Source organism: Astatotilapia calliptera, chromosome 11 (genome assembly GCF_900246225.1).
Source record: "Astatotilapia calliptera chromosome 11, fAstCal1.2, whole genome shotgun sequence".
Classification (NCBI taxonomy): domain Eukaryota; kingdom Metazoa; phylum Chordata; class Actinopteri; order Cichliformes; family Cichlidae; genus Astatotilapia; species Astatotilapia calliptera.
The window spans coordinates 9233453-9254064 of NC_039312.1; the positions used below are offsets into that span (position 1 = coordinate 9233453).

At 38.3% G+C, this 20612-nt stretch overlaps 1 protein-coding gene and 1 pseudogene across 1 annotated transcript; one reads left to right on the plus strand and one right to left on the minus strand.

Annotated features, from left to right (window-relative positions):
• Positions 1 to 11225: 11225 nt before the first annotated feature.
• Positions 11226 to 17444, plus strand: LOC113032058 (uncharacterized; the record flags this gene model as incomplete). Its single annotated transcript, XM_026184711.1, has 17 exons — positions 11226 to 11357; positions 11462 to 11744; positions 11971 to 12116; positions 12221 to 12503; positions 12728 to 12873; positions 12978 to 13260; positions 13488 to 13633; positions 13738 to 14020; positions 14248 to 14393; positions 14498 to 14780; positions 15018 to 15163; positions 15268 to 15550; positions 15778 to 15923; positions 16028 to 16310; positions 16537 to 16682; positions 16787 to 17069; positions 17294 to 17444. Coding segments are annotated over exons 1-17 (3525 nt in total), but the record flags the coding sequence as incomplete, so codon positions are not given.
• Positions 17445 to 17480: 36 nt separating this feature from the next.
• Positions 17481 to 20338, minus strand: LOC113032059 (pentraxin fusion protein-like; annotated as a pseudogene).
• Positions 20339 to 20612: the final 274 nt, after the last annotated feature.

The following is a 20612-nucleotide window of genomic DNA, read 5'->3' on the forward strand; positions in this document are numbered from 1 at the left end:
GTCCCAAATAAAAAATGTCCAAGGGGTAGTGTCCAAAAAATTCCCAGGGTGTGAAAGAAAATAGGGGTGAGAGAATGTCAGTCAGTGGTCTTATGTATAACCAGCTGTGCGTGAAAGTGTGAGTGTGTATAGGAATTTCTTTTACTTATGTATTAACACTTATTTTATTATTATTATTATTATTTATTATTATTTTATTGTATAATGCCTTGGTGCCACTGGATTTTAACATGTCTGACACACATACCGCAAGACAAATGGTGGGGGTCTAGTAAGGAAGTTGGGGGGAAGCAGACACTCCACACGAAGAGTCTTTTGTCTCTTCAAGGACTTCAAGAAGGTAGCCAGTAGAGCAGGGCGATATGGCCAAAAATATTTATCACGATATATATTTGAAAATTTGCGATAACGATATAACCGACGATATAATTGATGCGAGACAAAATACAACTCCACAACATTACTAGCGCAAAAAGACAACCTTCCATTTATTTTCACTTAAACAAGAAGCTGGTTTTTATGTACATTAAAGCTTTATAAAAATGTAACAGTGCAAATGCAAATTCCTTGCTGAAAGTTTAAACAAAAGGCATTTCCAGTAGAAATGAGCTGACATATCCTGAGCATAACCATGTATAATATCCACTGAAGTTAAAAAGAGGTGCTTTGCAACATTAAACTGCAGTGTGCAGTACGCATTTTTCGGACCATAAGGTGCACGGGATTATAAGGCACATTAAGCGAAACAAAGCAGTCAGATAAATCAAACTTTATTAAACTCATTCTTCTTGCTTCCTCCACTTCTGTACCATTGATTCATTAATGTTGAATTCTCTGGCAGCTGCTCTATTCCCATGTTGTTGCAGTATATTAATGACTAACCTTGTATTGTGGATGGATTATCTCAGTTGTTCTCCTGACTGAAGTTTGGTCCGTTTACAGTATCCTGCCATGCGATTGCATTTGTCTCTAACCATGAAGAACCTTCACGTTAACTTTTATAAGTGGAAAAGTGTTAGTGTTCGTCCTCCAGCTTCACTGTTTATGTTATGCTAACATAGCTGTGTCGCTAGCGATCACGTAGCACATCATTATATACCAGCTAGCCCAATTTCAGTAACCCTACAAACGTCACTGCTGTTTAGTTTCCTGTCTTCATTTATGTTGGAAGTGATAGCAGAGCTGTACGTTTGATTTTTTTCAGAAATCTCTCAGTCAGAACATGCTATATCATGCTTAGGTAACTAGCGAAACTAGCGAGCTAACTTCCGCTAGCTTCCTGCTAACTTCTAACTCCGTTAAATGTAATACATTTTGTTTTCATGGATGCCTGGAAGTTAAACTTTATAGTTACACCTGGTAAAGCAGCAATGCTGATCGTTTTATTAAAGATGAAAGAATTTAGACAGTTTTTAACTCTAAGTGATGCTGCAGTGTTGTTTGACCTGAAACATACGGAGTTTAGGACCCAGATTACTCCCAGATTTAAGAGCATCTTAGTCCGACAAATACGACAATAACGACGGCCGCTTGCATGTTCTGCAAAAAAATGTGCTTTGTTGTGTATCTGACGGACAAACACCAAACCAGTTCCACATCACGGAAGTTGCACCATTTTTACAAACCAATTCTGGTTCATCTGTTTCACTCAACAATCGGCCATGTGCGTATGAAAACAAAGGCACTGCGCATGCGCGTTTTACTCCCATTCTATCGCGATATTTCATTTTCCTATCGTTGCCTAACATTATACCGGTATTACCGTGAACGGTATAATATGGCCCAGCCCTAGTAGCCAGCGAGTGTGAACTAGGGCTGGGCGATATATCGAGTTTTTTAAAAATATCGATATATTTTCATACGAGATATAAGATGTGACAATATCGTTTATATCAATATAGTCTATGTTACGTTATAATTATACTTGTGGAGCCGCAGGTTTGCCTCTCTTTCGTCCACTTTTGTCTCTACGCAACGTTACTCGGCCTCACCTCTCCTTCACTGAACACAACTCCCCCTCCCCCATAGCTTCACCTGCAGGCAATGACAAGATGAAAGCGGAAAATCTCCGTTAGCGAGTTACCGTGCGTGGGGCTGGATGGCGTCAACGTGTTAGCGAGCAAACCGCGCTAGCGAGCTAACCGCGCTAGCGAGCTAACCGCGCTAACGACATGCAGCCCGGAGGGGCACGGCCTAAAATCCTTTCATTTTTTCAAAAATCGACAGTGCGCCTTATGTATGAATTCTGGTTGTGCTTACTGACCGCGAACCGATTTTATGTGGTACACAGCGCTCAGCAATCTGTCAAAAAATGTTTTAATATGACTTTGCTAAGCTACGGAGCTGCACCGCTTGATGGATTGTCGGAGGATTACGGCTACCGAGGAGGAGCCTCGCGGAGTGATACGTACTGTGTGTGTATAAGGACCACAAATGGCACCTGTTCAGAGACGTGGTGCAGCTGTGAAATCTGTCTCTTTGTTATTATGCTCAGCGTCTATTAGTTTACATTTTGACTGCACAATTGTGAGCTTTTTGTTATGCACAAAAACAACATTGTTTTCTTTTATTTATGGACCATGATTATTTAATAAATGCTGATAATTTATTTTTGAGTAATTTCTTCATGTACATCTACGCTGTATGTAAATAAAAGTGCCCGTGTGACATCTGGGACACAGCGTGACTAAGAACTCTCTTTTTGTTCTTAACTTATGGCTTAAAAAAAAAAAAAAGAAAATCGAGATATATATCTTATATCGCCATCCAGCTAAAAAATATCGAGATATGAATTTTGGGTCATATCGCCCAGCCTTAGTGTGAACCTTAAGGTGTGAAACAGCTGTGTACTGCCTTTTGTTCCTGAAGAAGGTATTTAACTGACAGCCATGCTAGGCTCAGTGAGACTCTGCTGACCCTGCCCTGCGGTCATGCAGGCTCTCCACAAGCTTGGTGTTCTGTTCTTTGTGTGTTTGGATTAAAGAATGTTAGCTACCACTCACCGCTTGTCTGCAGGCTTTATTTAAATGGAAAACTTCCACAACAGAGTGATACAGTCCTACCACACAGCAAGGTGCAGCAGATCATCAAGTGGAAAAGAAGTGAATCTCAGTCTCTCTACGTCCAGGTGGGAAGGCTCGCCATCTATTTCAAACCCTGACCTGTCAACAGACAGGGTCAGAAGAGCAATTCAAATATTAATTATGCTGTTCAAGCTATAATTCACAATTTAGGATTTTGTTGAAATCACATTCAACATCAATTTGCAATTAAAATACTCAAATTTGCAAAAATAAAACATCTCTCTTACACAAACTATGCATTAAACCAAGTAAAGTCAGTGCATATACGACAGTTATTAATCAAACAATTCAGATAAATTCAGTTTCTCAACAATAAAATGCAAAACAGACTTAACTGAGACATACAATATGTGCTCACCGATCTCAGTGCATCACGGCCGAATACAATGGTATGCGGGGCTCTAAATAACGTAACAGGACATGTTGTTTTTCTCTTTAATAACTGCAATACGACGTGAAGGAAAATAAACATAAGTTGCGCTTCAAGTGTTACCTTACTTCTGGAAGCAGATTGAGATGAACTTTCAGGCAGTTGATAACAACTAGAGCTAATGAAGGCTAACAGTTTAGCTCCACACGGTACTTTCTAAAATCGCCAGAAAACTGCAGCATTCGCCTGTTTACTCACTGTGGCTTCTTTTAACATGAAAGGTAGCTGATAACCAGCGAACTTGGTTGCAACTTATATCTAATACTTTTTCCTGCTCAAAAGCTTCAGTCTCTCTTTTCTCCTGCCAGCATGCAACTACCTCCACACATAGCAGCGAACACAGAGCACATGGGTGGGACATACAGCGGCAGGCTGCTCTGCCATTGGTCAAAGCATACTGGGACCTGTGCATTTCGATTGGTTGGGCAGGCTGTCCATCTCTCCTCATATCAGTCCTTAAAGTGGTACCCTCATTGTATGTGGGTTACAAACAACATGTATGTGGAGTGACAGTCACCTTCAAGGGAGGCAGACAACTGGTATTTGACATGGGTTTGTATGAAACTAAGCAAAGTTACAAGAACAACATTTATTATTTGAACATGATCACAGTAAGCATATATAACAATGGCTGAGTATATGAAAATGCAGATCAAACCTACTTTGAGACACATATCTATGCTTTAAGGTAAGTCCGTGGGAGAATATGTTTCCATCTTTCCACGTATTTTATACTGGATATATATTTTTAACCCCCTCCCCCCAACAAAACCCCCAAAACAAAACAACAACAACAACAAAAAGCAAAAAAAGCAGTACAACTTAAATGTGACAGCAATAACATAAAGTTAGGCAAGACTGAGGCTGAAAAGGTCAAAGTTGCAGTAAGTGAAGGTAAGGTGTCTATGAAGTGTCCGGTCCGTGATCTTCCCCACTTTCCTCAGGCACCAGTTCTTGTAGACATCCTGGAGGGGGCTAAGCTCACCTCCAATTATCCGTTCAGAACACCGCACCACTCTCTGAAGAGCTTTGCGGTTGAAGGTCCTGAGGATGCGGGGGCTCATGCCAAATCTCTTCAGTCTCCTGAGAAAGAAGAGGTGCTGCTGCGCATTCTTCACTGTTTTGTTCATGTGAACAGACCATGTGAGATCCTCTGCCAGATGTACACCTAGGAAATGGAAGCTGCTCACTCTCTCCACAGCAACGCCGTTGATGGTGATGGGGGTGTGTGCTTCTCTACAACTCTGGAAGTCCACTATCAACTCCTTTGTCTGTGTGACTTTGAGGGTGAAATGGTTCTCCAGGCACCACTGTGTCAGGGCGCTGACCTCCTCCCTGTAGGCTGTCTCATCACCTTTGGTGATAAGACCCTCCACTGTTGTGTCATCCGCCAACTTCACAATGGTGTTGGAGTTGCTAGTGGCCGTGCAGTCGTAGGTGTAGAGTGAGTATAGGAGAGGGCTCAGTGCACACCCCTGTGGAGCACCAGTATGTGTGTGGCATCTGTCAGACAGCTGCAGAGAGAGCTGCTCAATCCTAGGTTCTGCAGTTGTCTGTCCAGCTTCGAGGGAACGATGGTATTGAATGCTGAGCTGTAATCTACAAACAGCATCCTTTTCTCCATGTGCGAGAGGGCAGTATGTAGTGTCAGGGCTATGGCATCATCAGTGGACCTGTTGGGGTGGTATTCAAATTTTAGAGGGTCCAGTGAGTTGGGTAGTCCAGAGCAAATGAAGTCCCTGACCAGCCTCTCAAAGTATTGCTCACGAAGGGGGTCAGGGCTACTGGTCGGCAGTCATTCAGTGATGAGATGGTGGAGGATTTGGGTACAGGGACGATGATGGCTGTTTTGAAGCAGGCTGGGACTACAGACAGAGAGAGGGAAAGGTTGAAGATGTGTGGAAACACTCCAACCAGCTCGACCTCAAGCATGACTTGAGGACACAGCTGGGATTCACATCCAGACTAGTAGCTTTGCATGCATTCACCTTTTTGAAGCACTTCCACACATCCTCCTCAGCACTGACGTCATCCACAATGCATACATTGTCCGGTATCCTGGTATAGGAATAGCAATAAAGTGTGTTAAAGACAGACCTTAAAAAACACTGTAGTACTGGTAAAGAACAAGAAAATTAAAAACGAGACAAAAATCAGTTTTGCACAAATTTTATTCTTGTTGGGATTTTTTCCCCTTAAATCTACTCCTTAAATTGTGTAAGTGTTCAAAACATTTAATCAATATATTTTAAACTAGTTTATAACTAGGCAAATAGTTATGGCAACAACCAGTGGCGGAGCGGGGGGGTGGCTTACTGGGCTTAAGCCCGGGTTGTTTTCTCAGAAGCCCGGGGTAATTTTTTCATAGTTAGATGCCTGGCTGACAACTGTATAAAACAAAAAACTACACACAATATTCGAAGCACATAGTGCACACTGTGGGAATTTACGACTGTGCGTAAATCCCCCCTAATAATGGTATGATCTGAACTCAGGCACTAAGTGGGGTGGGGCAGTTGCTGACTACGAGTGCGCTGTTGGAGAAACGGAGCCAGGCAGACAGAGGAGAACTGAAGTTTGACCAGGTACCAAAGCAAATCATTCATACTGTACAAATAATGTAAATATGAAGGTGTATCACAAAAGATATCAAACTGATCACTTGACCCATTATTACGTTAGGCTACTTGCTCTTCAAGTGAATCAACAAATGGCGAAATGAAAAGCTGAAGAACAACAATGCTGTTTTTTTAGAGAATCTTAGCGTACATGTTTGTTTATTTCATATTTTCAGTTGTTACTAGGGGTGTGGGAAAAAATCGATACTGTGTAGTATCATGATATTTTGTTTTCTAATAATGTATCGATACAGGGACAGCAGAAATCGATATTTTGTTACAAAAAAAGTTTTTGTGGAATGGAACATGCTCTGACTTCAGAGCATGTTGATCCTTTTTCTGAGCAAAAGATTAACTTTTTTTTGGCAGCAATAAACATGACAGTTTACTTATTTTAATTTAAGACATTTTTTTTATTTTAATTAAGTTTAAAACTTTTTTATTTAATGTAAAATTATATTTTGTTTTAATTTACTTTCAAATTCTTCAGTTGCTGAAGGGGCTGCATAGTTTTCAAAAATTGCATAGTTCAGAATAGCTATAATTGTACCAGATGGTTGCATTCAGTTAAGTTGGACTAGACTGTAATACAAACCGTTCAGTTTGTCAACATTAAAACTGACTGAAATGAGAGAAAGACTGAGTGTGAGACTTTGATATTAGATAAAATGAATATTGATAAAGTTTACCTTTATGTACAGAATTCGAATATCGCAAAATATTTTAAAAAATTGTAATAATATCGTATCGTGCGTTAAGTATTGTGATAATATCGTATCGTGGGATGTATGGCGATTCCCACTTCTAGTTGTTACCCTCCACAGCTAAATAAATCGGTTTCAGTAATGTACTGATATACAAGAATGGACATAAGGGGCTTCTTTCAAAGAAAAAACTCTGGTAGTATTTTATATATTATGCTTTGTTCAGTATATTTCTATGCAAAACAAGAGGAACTTCAATACACAGCAGTATATTCACAGTTTAAACCAGATATTTACATACACTTTATGGAAAACACAAGAACATTTTTTTTACTGTTAAACATCAATTTAGAGTAAACTTGTTTTGTTTTGGATAAATAAATATTGAAATATCTTTTGAATTAGTTAAATGTCAGAATAAAGAGAGACAGAGCTGTGTATTTTTATCACTTTGATCAAATTTAGGAGTACATGTACATTAAGTTTATTGTTAATTAATAAGAAAACTCCAGACAATTCTATTCTGAGCTGAAGAAGCTTCTGATAGGTTAGTAGAGTCCATCTGAGTAAATTGGTGGCACAACTGTGGATGCATATAAGGCAAAACACAGAGCCTGTTTCTTTGAAATGGGAAAATCAAGAGATGTCAACCAAAACACCAGGAAAATAATTGTGGAGCTCCATAAGTGTGGCTCAGTTTTGAATACAATTTGGTGCCATTTACAATTAAGAAATACAGACAATTTATCTCTTTACTCTTAAAGTTAACAAATATGTTTTTTATATTTATCAATCTAAAAAAATAAACATTTAGTCTGATTTGATGTTACAATTAAAAAAGTGTTTGTGTTTTGATCTGAAGAGTTTGTAAATATCTGGTTTCAACTGTATATTTGATGATTGTCAGCACTAAGATCCGGTCTTTTATCAGTTCCCAGAGTCAGAACCAGACACGGAGAAGCTGCATTCAGCTTTTATGCTCCTTATATCTGGAACAAACTCCCAGAAAGCCTCAGATCAGCTGAAACACTCAGTTTATTTAAATCCAGGTTGAAGACTCACCTGTTCTCAGCTGCATTTGAATAAAGCACCAAATCCACACTTTAAGCTTAAATTTCAAAACTTACATTTAACTACTGATTTTATCTACTGTTCTGATTTTATCTGTTTTGATTTTATATACTGTTGTTTGTTTGTTTGTTTGTTTGTTAATTAGTTAGTTAGTTTATTTGCTTGTTTTAATCAATTTTAAATCATGTTTTTATTTGTTCTTGTTTCTAATGTCTCTGTAAAGCACTTTGAATCACCTTGTTGTTGAATTGTGCTATACAAATAAACTTGCCTTGCCTTGCCTTGCCTAAGAGGGAGAGAAAGGAACAGAGAGAGAGAGGAGAATGAGGACAGAACAGAGATGGAACAAGAGCAGGTGAGACACACATGTTAGTCAAATGGTTGTTTACCAAAAGTATCACCGTATCATAGGTACGCATGTATCTCGTACCTAGTGTTTCTTTTTAGGTTTGCTATTTTTCAAATTCTACATTTATTAAGTTATGCAGGCTTTTTTGCACAACAAGGCTAAATAATTATATAAACTTTTCTCAATCTAAATAGTGGACTTTGGTAGAATTAAAAAATAAGTGTAGTGCAGGTCTATGATGATTTTTAGTGCTACTATCATCTAGTTCTGATTCCGTCTTGGTTAAGTCCTAAGTAGTCCTGATATTGAACTGTTGTAGTCCTGTTTTAATTCTGGATCAGTTCTGGGTCTGGTTGAATTGGGGTTTAGTCCTCGTGTCTTGATACAGCCCTGACCTTGTTCTGCCTTGCTCCTTAATTAAAAAACTACTTTTAGGTGTCCTGCACATGTGATATATATTTTTCCCTATATGGAGTCATTCTTTCTTGAACAAAACTCAAAACAGAGCCAATTAATCTTTCAGTCATTTCTACCCCCCCCCCCCCCCCCCCCAAAAAAAAAAAAAAAATCCCACATGCATACCACCATTTAGGGCTAAGCCCCGGGTGTTTCAAATGTCTGGCTCCGCCTCTGGCAACAACTAGGAAATTCTGAATTATTACATGACATCCCATGATGTTTTCAGAATAGAGAAATACAGTAAGTGAGGTTGTCTGGTTGGGTCCGTGACAAAAAGTTCTGTTGTATGCACAGCACTGTTATGAAAAAGGGAGTCACCTGGTATTTGACAAGGGTGTATATGAAACTAAGCAAAGTTACAAAAATAACATTTATTATTTGAACATGATGTCACATGATCACATGATCACTGTAAGAATATATAATAATGGCTCAGTTTGTGAAAATGCAGATTGAACCTCCTATGAGACTCCTAACTACAACTGAAGGTAATTCCTTGGTAGAATAGGATGCTTTTCCATGTATTTTGTAAAATATATCTATATAGATATATATATATATATTACCAGAAAAGAGAAAAAAAAGAAAACAAAAAGAAAACAAAAAACCAAAGGAAAAAAACAAAAAAAGTACTTAACTTAAATGTGACAGTAATATCATTAATAACCTTCCACTGTCAAACTAATATATTTTTGGAAATATTCTACCTTATCAAGTCTTAATTACTGTTATAATTTAAAAATTTACAATTGTATTTAAAAAATTACTCTAGAAGGAATTGCAAATTGCAAACCATTAACAAAAATTGTAAAATCCTCTACTCCAGATTAAATATGATAAACTTTATCTGAAATAATGTTTTCTTTTGTCTATAGGATGTTGACTACGGCTGGAATATTTGTCTTGTTGTCTATTCTAGGAAAGCTGAGTGGAAATTTGGGTGAGATTAAAAAATGTATCTAAGAAATATAATAAGTAAACGTGAATTCATTACAATTCTAGGACTTGGTTAATTTAACAAACGAAAAGATATTAAGTAAATAACTGATTTGAAGAATTCACATTTAATTATATATTTTAATTAGATCAGTGAAAAAGTGTTTTCAAAAAGATTATAAGAAAAATTCAATTAAAGAAGCTGACTGTAGATATTTTAGTGAAATTACTTACACCACTGGTAATTACATTTGGTAATTCTGTGCATCTTTCTATCTTTTAAATATTAAGGTCAAAATGTTGCCAGACTTGGACAAGTGGCTCAGTCTTCAACGTATGGGAATGCCAAACCCGAAAATGCCATTGATGGGAATCGTGCCAGCAACTACAACCAGGGATCCTGTGCCCATACAAACAACGACTTGAATCCATGGTGGAGACTTGACCTTTTGAAGACATATAAAATCAACACTGTAACTATCACCAACAGACAAGACTGTTGTGCTGAGAGGATCAATGGAGCTGAGATCCGCATTGGAAATTCACTTAATGACAATGGCAATGCGAATCCCAGGTAAATGAGCTACTCATCTTTGAAACTTTGTCATAACCGTCATATATGTGGCAATCATTAATAATGTTTATAAAACAAATGCTACTTCTACACCGTTTTTTAGAGTTAAGTCCACAATACAATTTCGAGCAGCATCGTAACTATCTGAGAGGGACATTTATACAAATTTTTGTTTTACATTAGTCTTATGTTACTTGTTAATCTTTTTTCTTGTCATTTGTTTTCAGATGTGCTGTAATCTCATCTATCGCTGCTGGGGCATCACAAACCTTTGCATGCAATGGAATGGAAGGTCGCTACATAAACATCGTTATTCCTGGGAGAACAGAATACCTGACACTTTGTGAGGTGGAAGTTAATGGTACACTTTCAGGTAAATCTTGTCCAATTCTTCTCGTGTGTTCCACGTTTAATGAACACATAATGGGTTTTGGAGTTCTTCTTATCATATTATTGCTAATATTTGCAACTTTTCAGAGACTAATGTTGCCAGACTTGGACAAGTGAGTCAGTCTTCAACGTATGGGAATGCCAAACCCGAAAATGCCATTGATGGGAATCGTGCCAGCAACTACAACCAGGGATCCTGTGCCCATACAAACAACGACTTGAATCCATGGTGGAGACTTGACCTTTTGAAGACGTATAAAATCAACACTGTGACTATCACCAACAGACAAGACTGTTGCCCTGAGAGGATCAATGGAGCTGAGATCCGCATTGGAAATTCACTTAATGACAATGGCAATGCGAATCCCAGGTAAATGAGCTATTTATCTTTGAAACTTTGTCATAACCGTCATATATGTGGCAATCATTATTAATGTTTATAAAACAAATGCTACTTCTACACCGTTTTTTAGAGTTAAGTCCACAATACAATTTCGAGCAGCATCGTAACTATCTGAGAGGGACATTTATACAAATTTTTGTTTTACATTAGTCTTATGTTACTTGTTAATCTTTTTTCTGGTCATTTGTTTTCAGATGTGCTTTAATCTCATCCATCGCTGCTGGGGCATCACAAACCTTTGCATGCAATGGAATGGAAGGTCGCTACATAAACATCGTTATTCCTGGGAGAACAGAATACCTGACACTTTGTGAGGTGGAAGTTAATGGTACACTTTCAGGTAAATCTTGTCCAATTCTTCTCGTGTGTTCCACGTTTAATGAACACATAATGGTTTTTGGAGTTCTTCTTATCATATTATTGCTAATATTTGCAACTTTTCAGAGACTAATGTTTCCAGACTTGGACAAGTGGCTCAGTCTTCAACGTATGGGAATGCCAAACCCGAAAATGCCATTGATGGGAATCGTGCCAGCAACTACAACCAGGGATCCTGTGCCCATACAAACAACGACTTGAATCCATGGTGGAGACTTGACCTTTTGAAGACATATAAAATCAACACTGTGACTATCACCAACAGACAAGACTGTTGCCCTGAGAGGATCAATGGAGCTGAGATCCGCATTGGAAATTCACTTAATGACAATGGCAATGCGAATCCCAGGTAAATGAGCTACTCATCTTTGAAACTTTGTCATAACAGTCATATATGTGGCAATCATTAATTATGTTTATAAAACAAATGCTACTTCTACCCTGTTATTTAGAGTTACGTCCACCATACAATTTCGAGCAGCATCTTAACTATCTGAGAGGGACATTTATCCAATTTTTGTTTTACATTAGTCTTATGTTACTTGTTAATCTTTTTTCTTGTCATTTGTTTTCAGATGTGCTGTAATCTCATCCATCGCTGCTGGGGCATCACAAACCTTTGCATGCAATGGAATGGAAGGTCGCTACATAAACATCGTTATTCCTGGGAGAACAGAATACCTGACACTTTGTGAGGTGGAAGTTGATGGTACACTTTCAGGTAAATCTTGTCCAATTCATCTTGTGTGTTCCACGTTTAATGAATACATAATGGGTTTTGGAGTTCTTCTTATCATATTATTGCTAATATTTGCAACTTTTCAGAGACTAATGTTGCCAGACTTGGACAAGTGGCTCAATCTTCAACGTATGGGAATGCCAAACCCGAAAATGCCATTGATGGGAATCGTGCCAGCAACTACAACCAGGGATCCTGTGCCCATACAAACAATGACTTGAATCCATGGTGGAGACTTGACCTTTTGAAGACATATAAAATCAACACTGTAACTATCACCAACAGACAAGACTGTTGCCCTGAGAGGATCAATGGAGCTGAGATCCGCATTGGAAATTCACTTAATGACAATGGCAATGCGAATCCCAGGTAAATGAGCTATTCATCTTTGAAACTTTATCATAACAGTCATATATGTGGCAATCATTAATTATGTTTAAAAAAAATTCTACTTCTACCTCCTTTTTTAGAGTTACGTCCACCATACAATTTCGAGCAGCATCTTAACTATCTGAGAGGGACATTTATCCAATTTTTGTTTTACATTAGTCTTATGTTACTTGTTAATCTTTTTTCTTGTCATTTGTTTTCAGATGTGCTGTAATCTCATCCATCGCTGCTGGGGCATCACAAACCTTTGCATGCAATGGAATGGAAGGTCGCTACATAAACATCGTTATTCCTGGGAGAACAGAATACCTGACACTTTGTGAGGTGGAAGTTGATGGTACACTTTCAGGTAAATCTTGTCCAATTCTTCTTGTGTGTTCCACGTTTAATGAACACATAATGGGTTTTGGAGTTCTTCTTATCATATTATTGCTAATATATGCAACTTTTCAGAGACTAATGTTGCCAGACTTGGACAAGTGGCTCAATCTTCAACGTATGGGAATGCCAAACCCGAAAATGCCATTGATGGGAATCGTGCCAGCAACTACAACCAGGGATCCTGTGCCCATACAAACAACGACTTGAATCCATGGTGGAGACTTGACCTTTTGAAAACATATAAAATCAACACTGTGACTATCACCAACAGACAAGACTGTTGCCCTGAGAGGATCAATGGAGCTGAGATCCGCATTGGAAATTCACTTAATGACAATGGCAATGCGAATCCCAGGTAAATGAGCTATTCATCTTTGAAACTTTGTCATAACAGTCATATATGTGGCAATCATTAATTATGTTTATAAAACAAATGCTACTTCTGCATCGTTTTTTAGAGTTACGTCCACCATACAATTTCGAGCAGCATCTTAACTATCTGAGAGGGACATTTATACAAATTTTTGTTTTACATTAGTCTTATGTTACTTGTTAATCTTTTTTCTTGTCATTTGTTTTCAGATGTGCTGTAATCTCATCCATCGCTGCTGGGGCATCACAAACCTTTGCATGCAATGGAATGGAAGGTCGCTACATAAACATCGTTATTCCTGGGAGAACAGAATACCTGACACTTTGTGAGGTGGAAGTTGATGGTACACTTTCAGGTAAATCTTGTCCAATTCTTCTTGTGTCTTCCACGTTTAATGAACACATAATGGTTTTTGGAGTTCTTCTTATGATATTATTGCTAATATTTGCAACTTTTCAGAGACTAATGTTGCCAGACTTGGACAAGTGGCTCAATCTTCAACGTATGGGAATGCCAAACCCGAAAATGCCATTGATGGGAATCGTGCCAGCAACTACAACCAGGGATCCTGTGCCCATACAAACAACGACTTGAATCCATGGTGGAGACTTGACCTTTTGAAAACATATAAAATCAACACTGTGACTATCACCAACAGACAAGACTGTTGCCCTGAGAGGATCAATGGAGCTGAGATCCGCATTGGAAATTCACTTAATGACAATGGCAATGCGAATCCCAGGTAAATGAGCTATTCATCTTTGAAACTTTGTCATAACAGTCATATATGTGGCAATCATTAATTATGTTTATAAAACAAATGCTACTTCTACCTCGTTTTTTAGAGTTACATCCACCATACAATTTCGAGCAGCATCTTAACTATCTGAGAGGGACATTTATACAAATTTTTGTTTTACATTAGTCTTATGTTACTTGTTAATCTTTTTTCTTGTCATTTGTTTTCAGATGTGCTGTAATCTCATCCATCGCTGCTGGGGCATCACAAACCTTTGCATGCAATGGAATGGAAGGTCGCTACATAAACATCGTTATTCCTGGGAGAACAGAATACCTGACACTTTGTGAGGTGGAAGTTGATGGTACACTTTCAGGTAAATCTTGTCCAATTCTTCTTGTGTCTTCAACGTTTAATGAACACATAATGGTTTTTGGAGTTCTTCTTATGATATTATTGCTAATATTTGCAACTTTTCAGAGACTAATGTTGCCAGACTTGGACAAGTGAGTCAATCTTCAAAGTATGGGAATGCCAAACCCGAAAATGCCATTGATGGGAATCTTGCCAGCAACTTCAACCAGGGATCCTGTGCCTGTACAAACAACAACTTGAATCCATGGTGGAGACTTGACCTTTTGAAAACATATAAAATCAACACTGTGACTATCACCAACAGACAAGACTGTTGCCCTGAGAGGATCAATGGAGCTGAGATCCGCATTGGAAATTCACTTAATGACAATGGCAATGCGAATCCCAGGTAAATGAGCTATTCACCTTATACTTGATTCAAATTTTGTCATAACTGTCATATATGTGGCAATCATTAATTAAAATTGTAATAGATTTCTACTTCTACTTCTGTTTTTCTAGAGTTAAGTTAATTAGGCAATAAAGAGCAGCACCTTGATTATCTGAAATTGACATTTATACAAACTTTTACTTTAGATTAATCTTATGTTACTTGTTAATCTGTTTCCTTGTCATTTGTTTTCAGGTGTGCTGTAATCTCATCCATCGCTCCTGGGGCATCACAAACCTTTGCATGCAATGGAATGGAAGGTCGCTACATAAACATCGTTATTCCTGGGAGAACAGAATACCTGACACTTTGTGAGGTGGAAGTTGATGGTACACTTTCAGGTAAATCTTGTCCAATTCTTCTCGTGTGTTCCACGTTTAATGAACACATAATGGGTTTTGGAGTTCTTCTTATCACATTAATGCTAATATATGCAACTTTTCAGAGACTAGTGTTGCCAGACTTCGACAAGTGGCTCAGTCTTCAACGTATGGGAATGCCAAACCCGAAAATGCCATTGATGGGAATCGTGCCAGCAACTACAACCAGGGATCGTGTGCCCATACAAACAACGACTTGAATCCATGGTGGAGACTTGACCTTTTGAAAACATATAAAATCAACACTGTGACTATCACCAACAGACAAGACTGTTGCCCTGAGAGGATCAATGGAGCTGAGATCCGCATTGGAAATTCACTTAATGACAATGGCAATGCGAATCCCAGGTAAATGAGCTATTTATCTTTGAAACTTTGTCATAACCGTCATATATGTGGCAATCATTATTAATGTTTATAAAACAAATGCTACTTCTGCATCGTTATTTTGAGTTACGTCCACCATACAATTTCGAGCAGCATCTTAACTATCTGAGAGGGACATTTATACAAATTTTTGTTTTACATTAGTCTTATGTTACTTGTTAATCTTTTTTCTTGTCATTTGTTTTCAGATGTGCTGTAATCTCATCCATCGCTGCTGGGGCATCACAAACCTTTGCATGCACTGGAATGGAAGGTCGCTACATAAACATCGTTATTCCTGGGAGAACAGAATACCTGACACTTTGTGAGGTGGAAGTTGATGGTACACTTTCAGGTAAATCTTGTCCAATTCTTCTCGTGTCTTCCACGTTTAATGAACACATAATGGGTTTTGGAGTTCTTCTTATCATATTATTGCTAATATTTGCAACTTTTCAGAGACTAATGTTGCCAGAATTGGACAAGTGGCTCAGTCTTCAACGTATGGGAATGCCAAACCCGAAAATGCCATTGATGGGAATCATGCCAGCAACTACAACCAGGGATCCTGTGCCCATACAAACAACGACTTGAATCCATGGTGGAGACTTGACCTTTTGAAGCCATATAAAATCAACACTGTGACTATCACCAACAGACAAGACTGTTGCCCTGAGAGGATCAATGGAGCTGAGATCCGCATTGGAAATTCACTTAATGACAATGGCAATGCGAATCCCAGGTAAATGAGCTACTCATCTTTGAAACTTTGTCATAACAGTCATATATGTGGCAATCATTAATTATGTTTATAAAACAAATGCTACTTCTGCATCGTTATTTTGAGTTACATCCACCATACAATTTCGAGCAGCATCTTAACTATCTGAGAGGGACATTTATCCAATTTTTGTTTTACATTAGTCTTATGTTACTTGTTAATCTTTTTTCTGGTCATTTGTTTTCAGATGTGCTGTAATCTCATCCATCGCTGCTGGGGCATCACAAACCTTTGCATGCACTGGAATGGAAGGTCGCTACATAAACATCGTTATTCCTGGGAGAACAGAATACCTGACACTTTGTGAGGTGGAAGTTGATGGTACACTTTCAGGTAAATCTTGTCCAATTCTTCTTGTGTCTTCAACGTTTAATGAATACATAATGGGTTTTGGAGTTCTTCTTATCATATTAATGCTAATATTTGCAACTTTTCAGAGACTAATGTTGCCAGACTTGGACAAGTGGCTCAATCTTCAACGTATGGGAATGCCAAACCCGAAAATGCCATTGATGGGAATCGTGCCAGCAACTACAACCAGGGATCCTGTGCCCATACAAACAACGACTTGAATCCATGGTGGAGACTTGACCTTTTGAAGACATATAAAATCAACACTGTGACTATCACCAACAGACAAGACTGTTGCCCTGAGAGGATCAATGGAGCTGAGATCCGCATTGGAAATTCACTTAATGACAATGGCAATGCGAATCCCAGGTAAATGAGCTACTCATCTTTGAAACTTTGTCATAACAGTCATATATGTGGCAATCATTAATTATGTTTATAAAAAATTCTACTTCTACCCCGTTATTTAGAGTTACGTCCACCATACAATTTCGAGCAGCATCTTAACTATCTGAGAGGGACATTTATCCAATTTTTGTTTTACATTAGTCTTATGTTACTTGTTAATCTTTTTTCTTGTCATTTGTTTTCAGATGTGCTGTAATCTCATCCATCGCTGCTGGGGCATCACAAACCTTTGCATGCACTGGAATGGAAGGTCGCTACATAAACATCGTTATTCCTGGGAGAACAGAATACCTGACACTTTGTGAGGTGGAAGTTGATGGTACACTTTCAGGTAAATCTTGTCCAATTCTTCTTGTGTGTTCCACGTTTAATGAACACATAATGGGCAATGGCATTTTCGGGTTTGGCATTCCCATACGTTGAAGATTGAGCCACTTGTCCAAGTCTGGCAACATTAGTCTCTGAAAAGTTGCATATATTAGCAATAATATGATAAGAAGAACTCCAAAACCCATTATGTATTCATTAAACGTGGAACACACAAGAAGAATTGGACAAGATTTACCTGAAAGTGTACCATCAACTTCCACCTCACAAAGTGTCAGGTATTCTGTTCTCCCAGGAATAACGATGTTTATGTAGCGACCTTCCATTCCATTGCATGCAAAGGTTTGTGATGCCCCAGCAGCGATGGATGAGATTACAGCACATCTGAAAACAAATGACAAGAAAAAAAGATTAACAAGTAACATAAGACTAATGTAAAACAAAAATTGGATAAATGTCCCTCTCAGATAGTTAAGATGCTGCTCGAAATTGTATGGTGGACGTAACTCTAAAAGGGGTAGAAGTAGAATTTTTTTTAAAACATAATTAATGATTGCACATATATGACTGTTATGATAAAGTTTCAAAGATGAGTAGCTCATTTACCTGGGATTCGCATTGCATTGTCATTAAGTGAATTTCCAATGCGGATCTCAGCTCCATTGATCCTCTCAGGGCAACAGTCTTGTCTGTTGGTGATAGTTACAGTGTTGATTTTATATGTTTCAAAAGGTCAAGTCTCCACCATGGATTCAAGTCTGTTGTTTGTGGCACAGGATCCCTGGTTGTAGTTGCTGGCACGATTCCCATCAATGGCATTTTCGGGTTTGGCATTCCCATACGTTGAAGATTGAGCCACTTGTCCAAGTCTGGCAACATTAGTCTCTGAAAAGTTGCATAATATTAGCAATAATATGATAAGAAGAACTCCAAACCCATTATGTATTCATTAAACGTGGAACACACAGATGAAGATTGACAAGATTTACCTGAAAGTGTACCATCAACTTCCACCTCACAAAGTGTCAGGTATTCTGTTCTCCCAGGAATAATGATGTTTATGTAGCGACCTTCCATTCCATTGCATGCAAAGGTTTGTGATGCCCCAGCAGCGATGGATGAGATTACAGCACATCTGAAAACAAATGACAAGAAAAAGATTAACAAGTAACATAAGACTAATGTAAAACAAAAATTGTATAAATGTCCCTCTCAGATAGTTAAGATGCTGCTCGAAATTGTATGGTGGACGTAACTCTAAAAACGATAGAAGTAGCATTTGTTTTATAAACATAATTAATGATTGCCACATATATGACTGTTATGACAAAGTTTCAAAGATGAGATAGCTCATTTACCTGGGATTCGCATTGCCTTGTCATTAAGTGAATTTCCAATGCGGATCTCAGCTCCATTGATCCTCTCAGGGCAACAGTCTTGTCTGTTGGTGATAGTCACAGTGTTGATTTTATATGTCTTAAAAGGTCAAGTCTCCACCATGGATTCAAGTCGTTGTTTGTATGGGCACAGGATCCCTGTTGTAGTTGCTGGCACGATTCCCATCAATGGCATTTTCGGGTTTGGCATTCCCATACGTTGAAGATGAGCCACTTGTCCAAGTCTGGAAACATTAGTCTCTGAAAAGTTGCAAATATTAGCAATAATATGATAAGAAGAACTCCAAAACCATTATGTGTTCATTAAACGTGGAACACACAGAAGAATTGGACAAGATTTACCTGAAAGTGTACCTAACTTCCACCTCACAAAGTGTCAGGTATTCTGTTCTCCCAGGAATAACGATGTTTATGTAGCGACCTTCCATTCCATTGCATGCAAAGGTTTGTGATGCCCCAGCAGCGATGGATGAGATTAAGCACATCTGAAAACAAATGACCAAGAAAAAGATTAACAAGTAACATAAGACTAATGTAAAAACAAAATTGTATAAATGTCCCTCTCAGATAGTTACGATGCTGCTCGAAATTGTATTGTGGACTTAACTCTAAAAAAGGGGTAGAAGTAGCATTTTTTTATAAACATTATTAATGATTGCCACATATATGACGTGTTATGACAAAGTTTCAAAGATAATAGCTCATTTACCTGGGATTCGCATTGCCATTGTCATTAAGTGAATTTCCAATGCGGATCTCAGCTCCATTGATCCTCTCAGGGCAACAGTCTTGTCTGTTGGTGATAGTCACAGTGTTGATTTTATACTCTTCAAAAGGTCAAGTCTCCACCATGGATTCAAGTCGTTGTTTGTATGGGCACAGGATCCCTGGTTGTAGTTGCTGGCACGATTCCCATCAATGGCATTTCGGGTTTGGCATTCCCATACGTTGAAGACTGACTCACTTGTCCAAGTCTGGCAACATTAGTCTCTGAAAAGTTGCAAATATTAGCAATAATATGATAAGAAGAACTTCAAAACCCATTATGTGTTCATTAAACGTGGAACACACGAGAAGAATTGGACAAGATTTACCTGAAAGTGTACCATTAACTTCCACCTCACAAAGTGTCAGGTATTCTGTTCTCCCAGGAATAACGATGTTTATGTAGCGACCTTCCATTCCATTGCATGCAAAGGTTTGTGATGCCCCAGCAGCGATAGATGAGATTACAGCACATCTGAAAACAAATGACAAGAAAAAAGATTAACAAGTAACATAAGACTAATGTAAAACAAAAATTTGTATAAATGTCCCTCTCAGATAGTTAGATGCGCTCGAAATTGTATTGTGGACTTAACTAAAAAACGGTGTAGAAGTAGCATTTGTTTTTATAAACATTATTAATGATTGCCACATATATGACGTTATGACAAAGTTTCAAAGATGAGTAGCTCATTTACCTGGGATTCGCATTGCCATTGTCATTAAGTGAATTTCCAATGCGGATCTAGCTCCATTGATCCTCTCAGCAACAGTCTTGTCTGTTGGTGATAGTTACAGTGTTGATTTTTATGTCTTTCAAAAGGTCAAGTCTCCACCATGGATTCAAGTCGTTGTTTGTATGGGCACAGGATCCCTGGTTGTAGTTGCTGGCACGATTCCCATCAATGGCATTTTCGGGTTTGGCATTCCCATACGTTGAAGACTGAGCCACTTGTCCAAGTCTGGCAACATTAGTCTCTGAAAAGTTGCATCATATTCAATATTGATAGAAAGA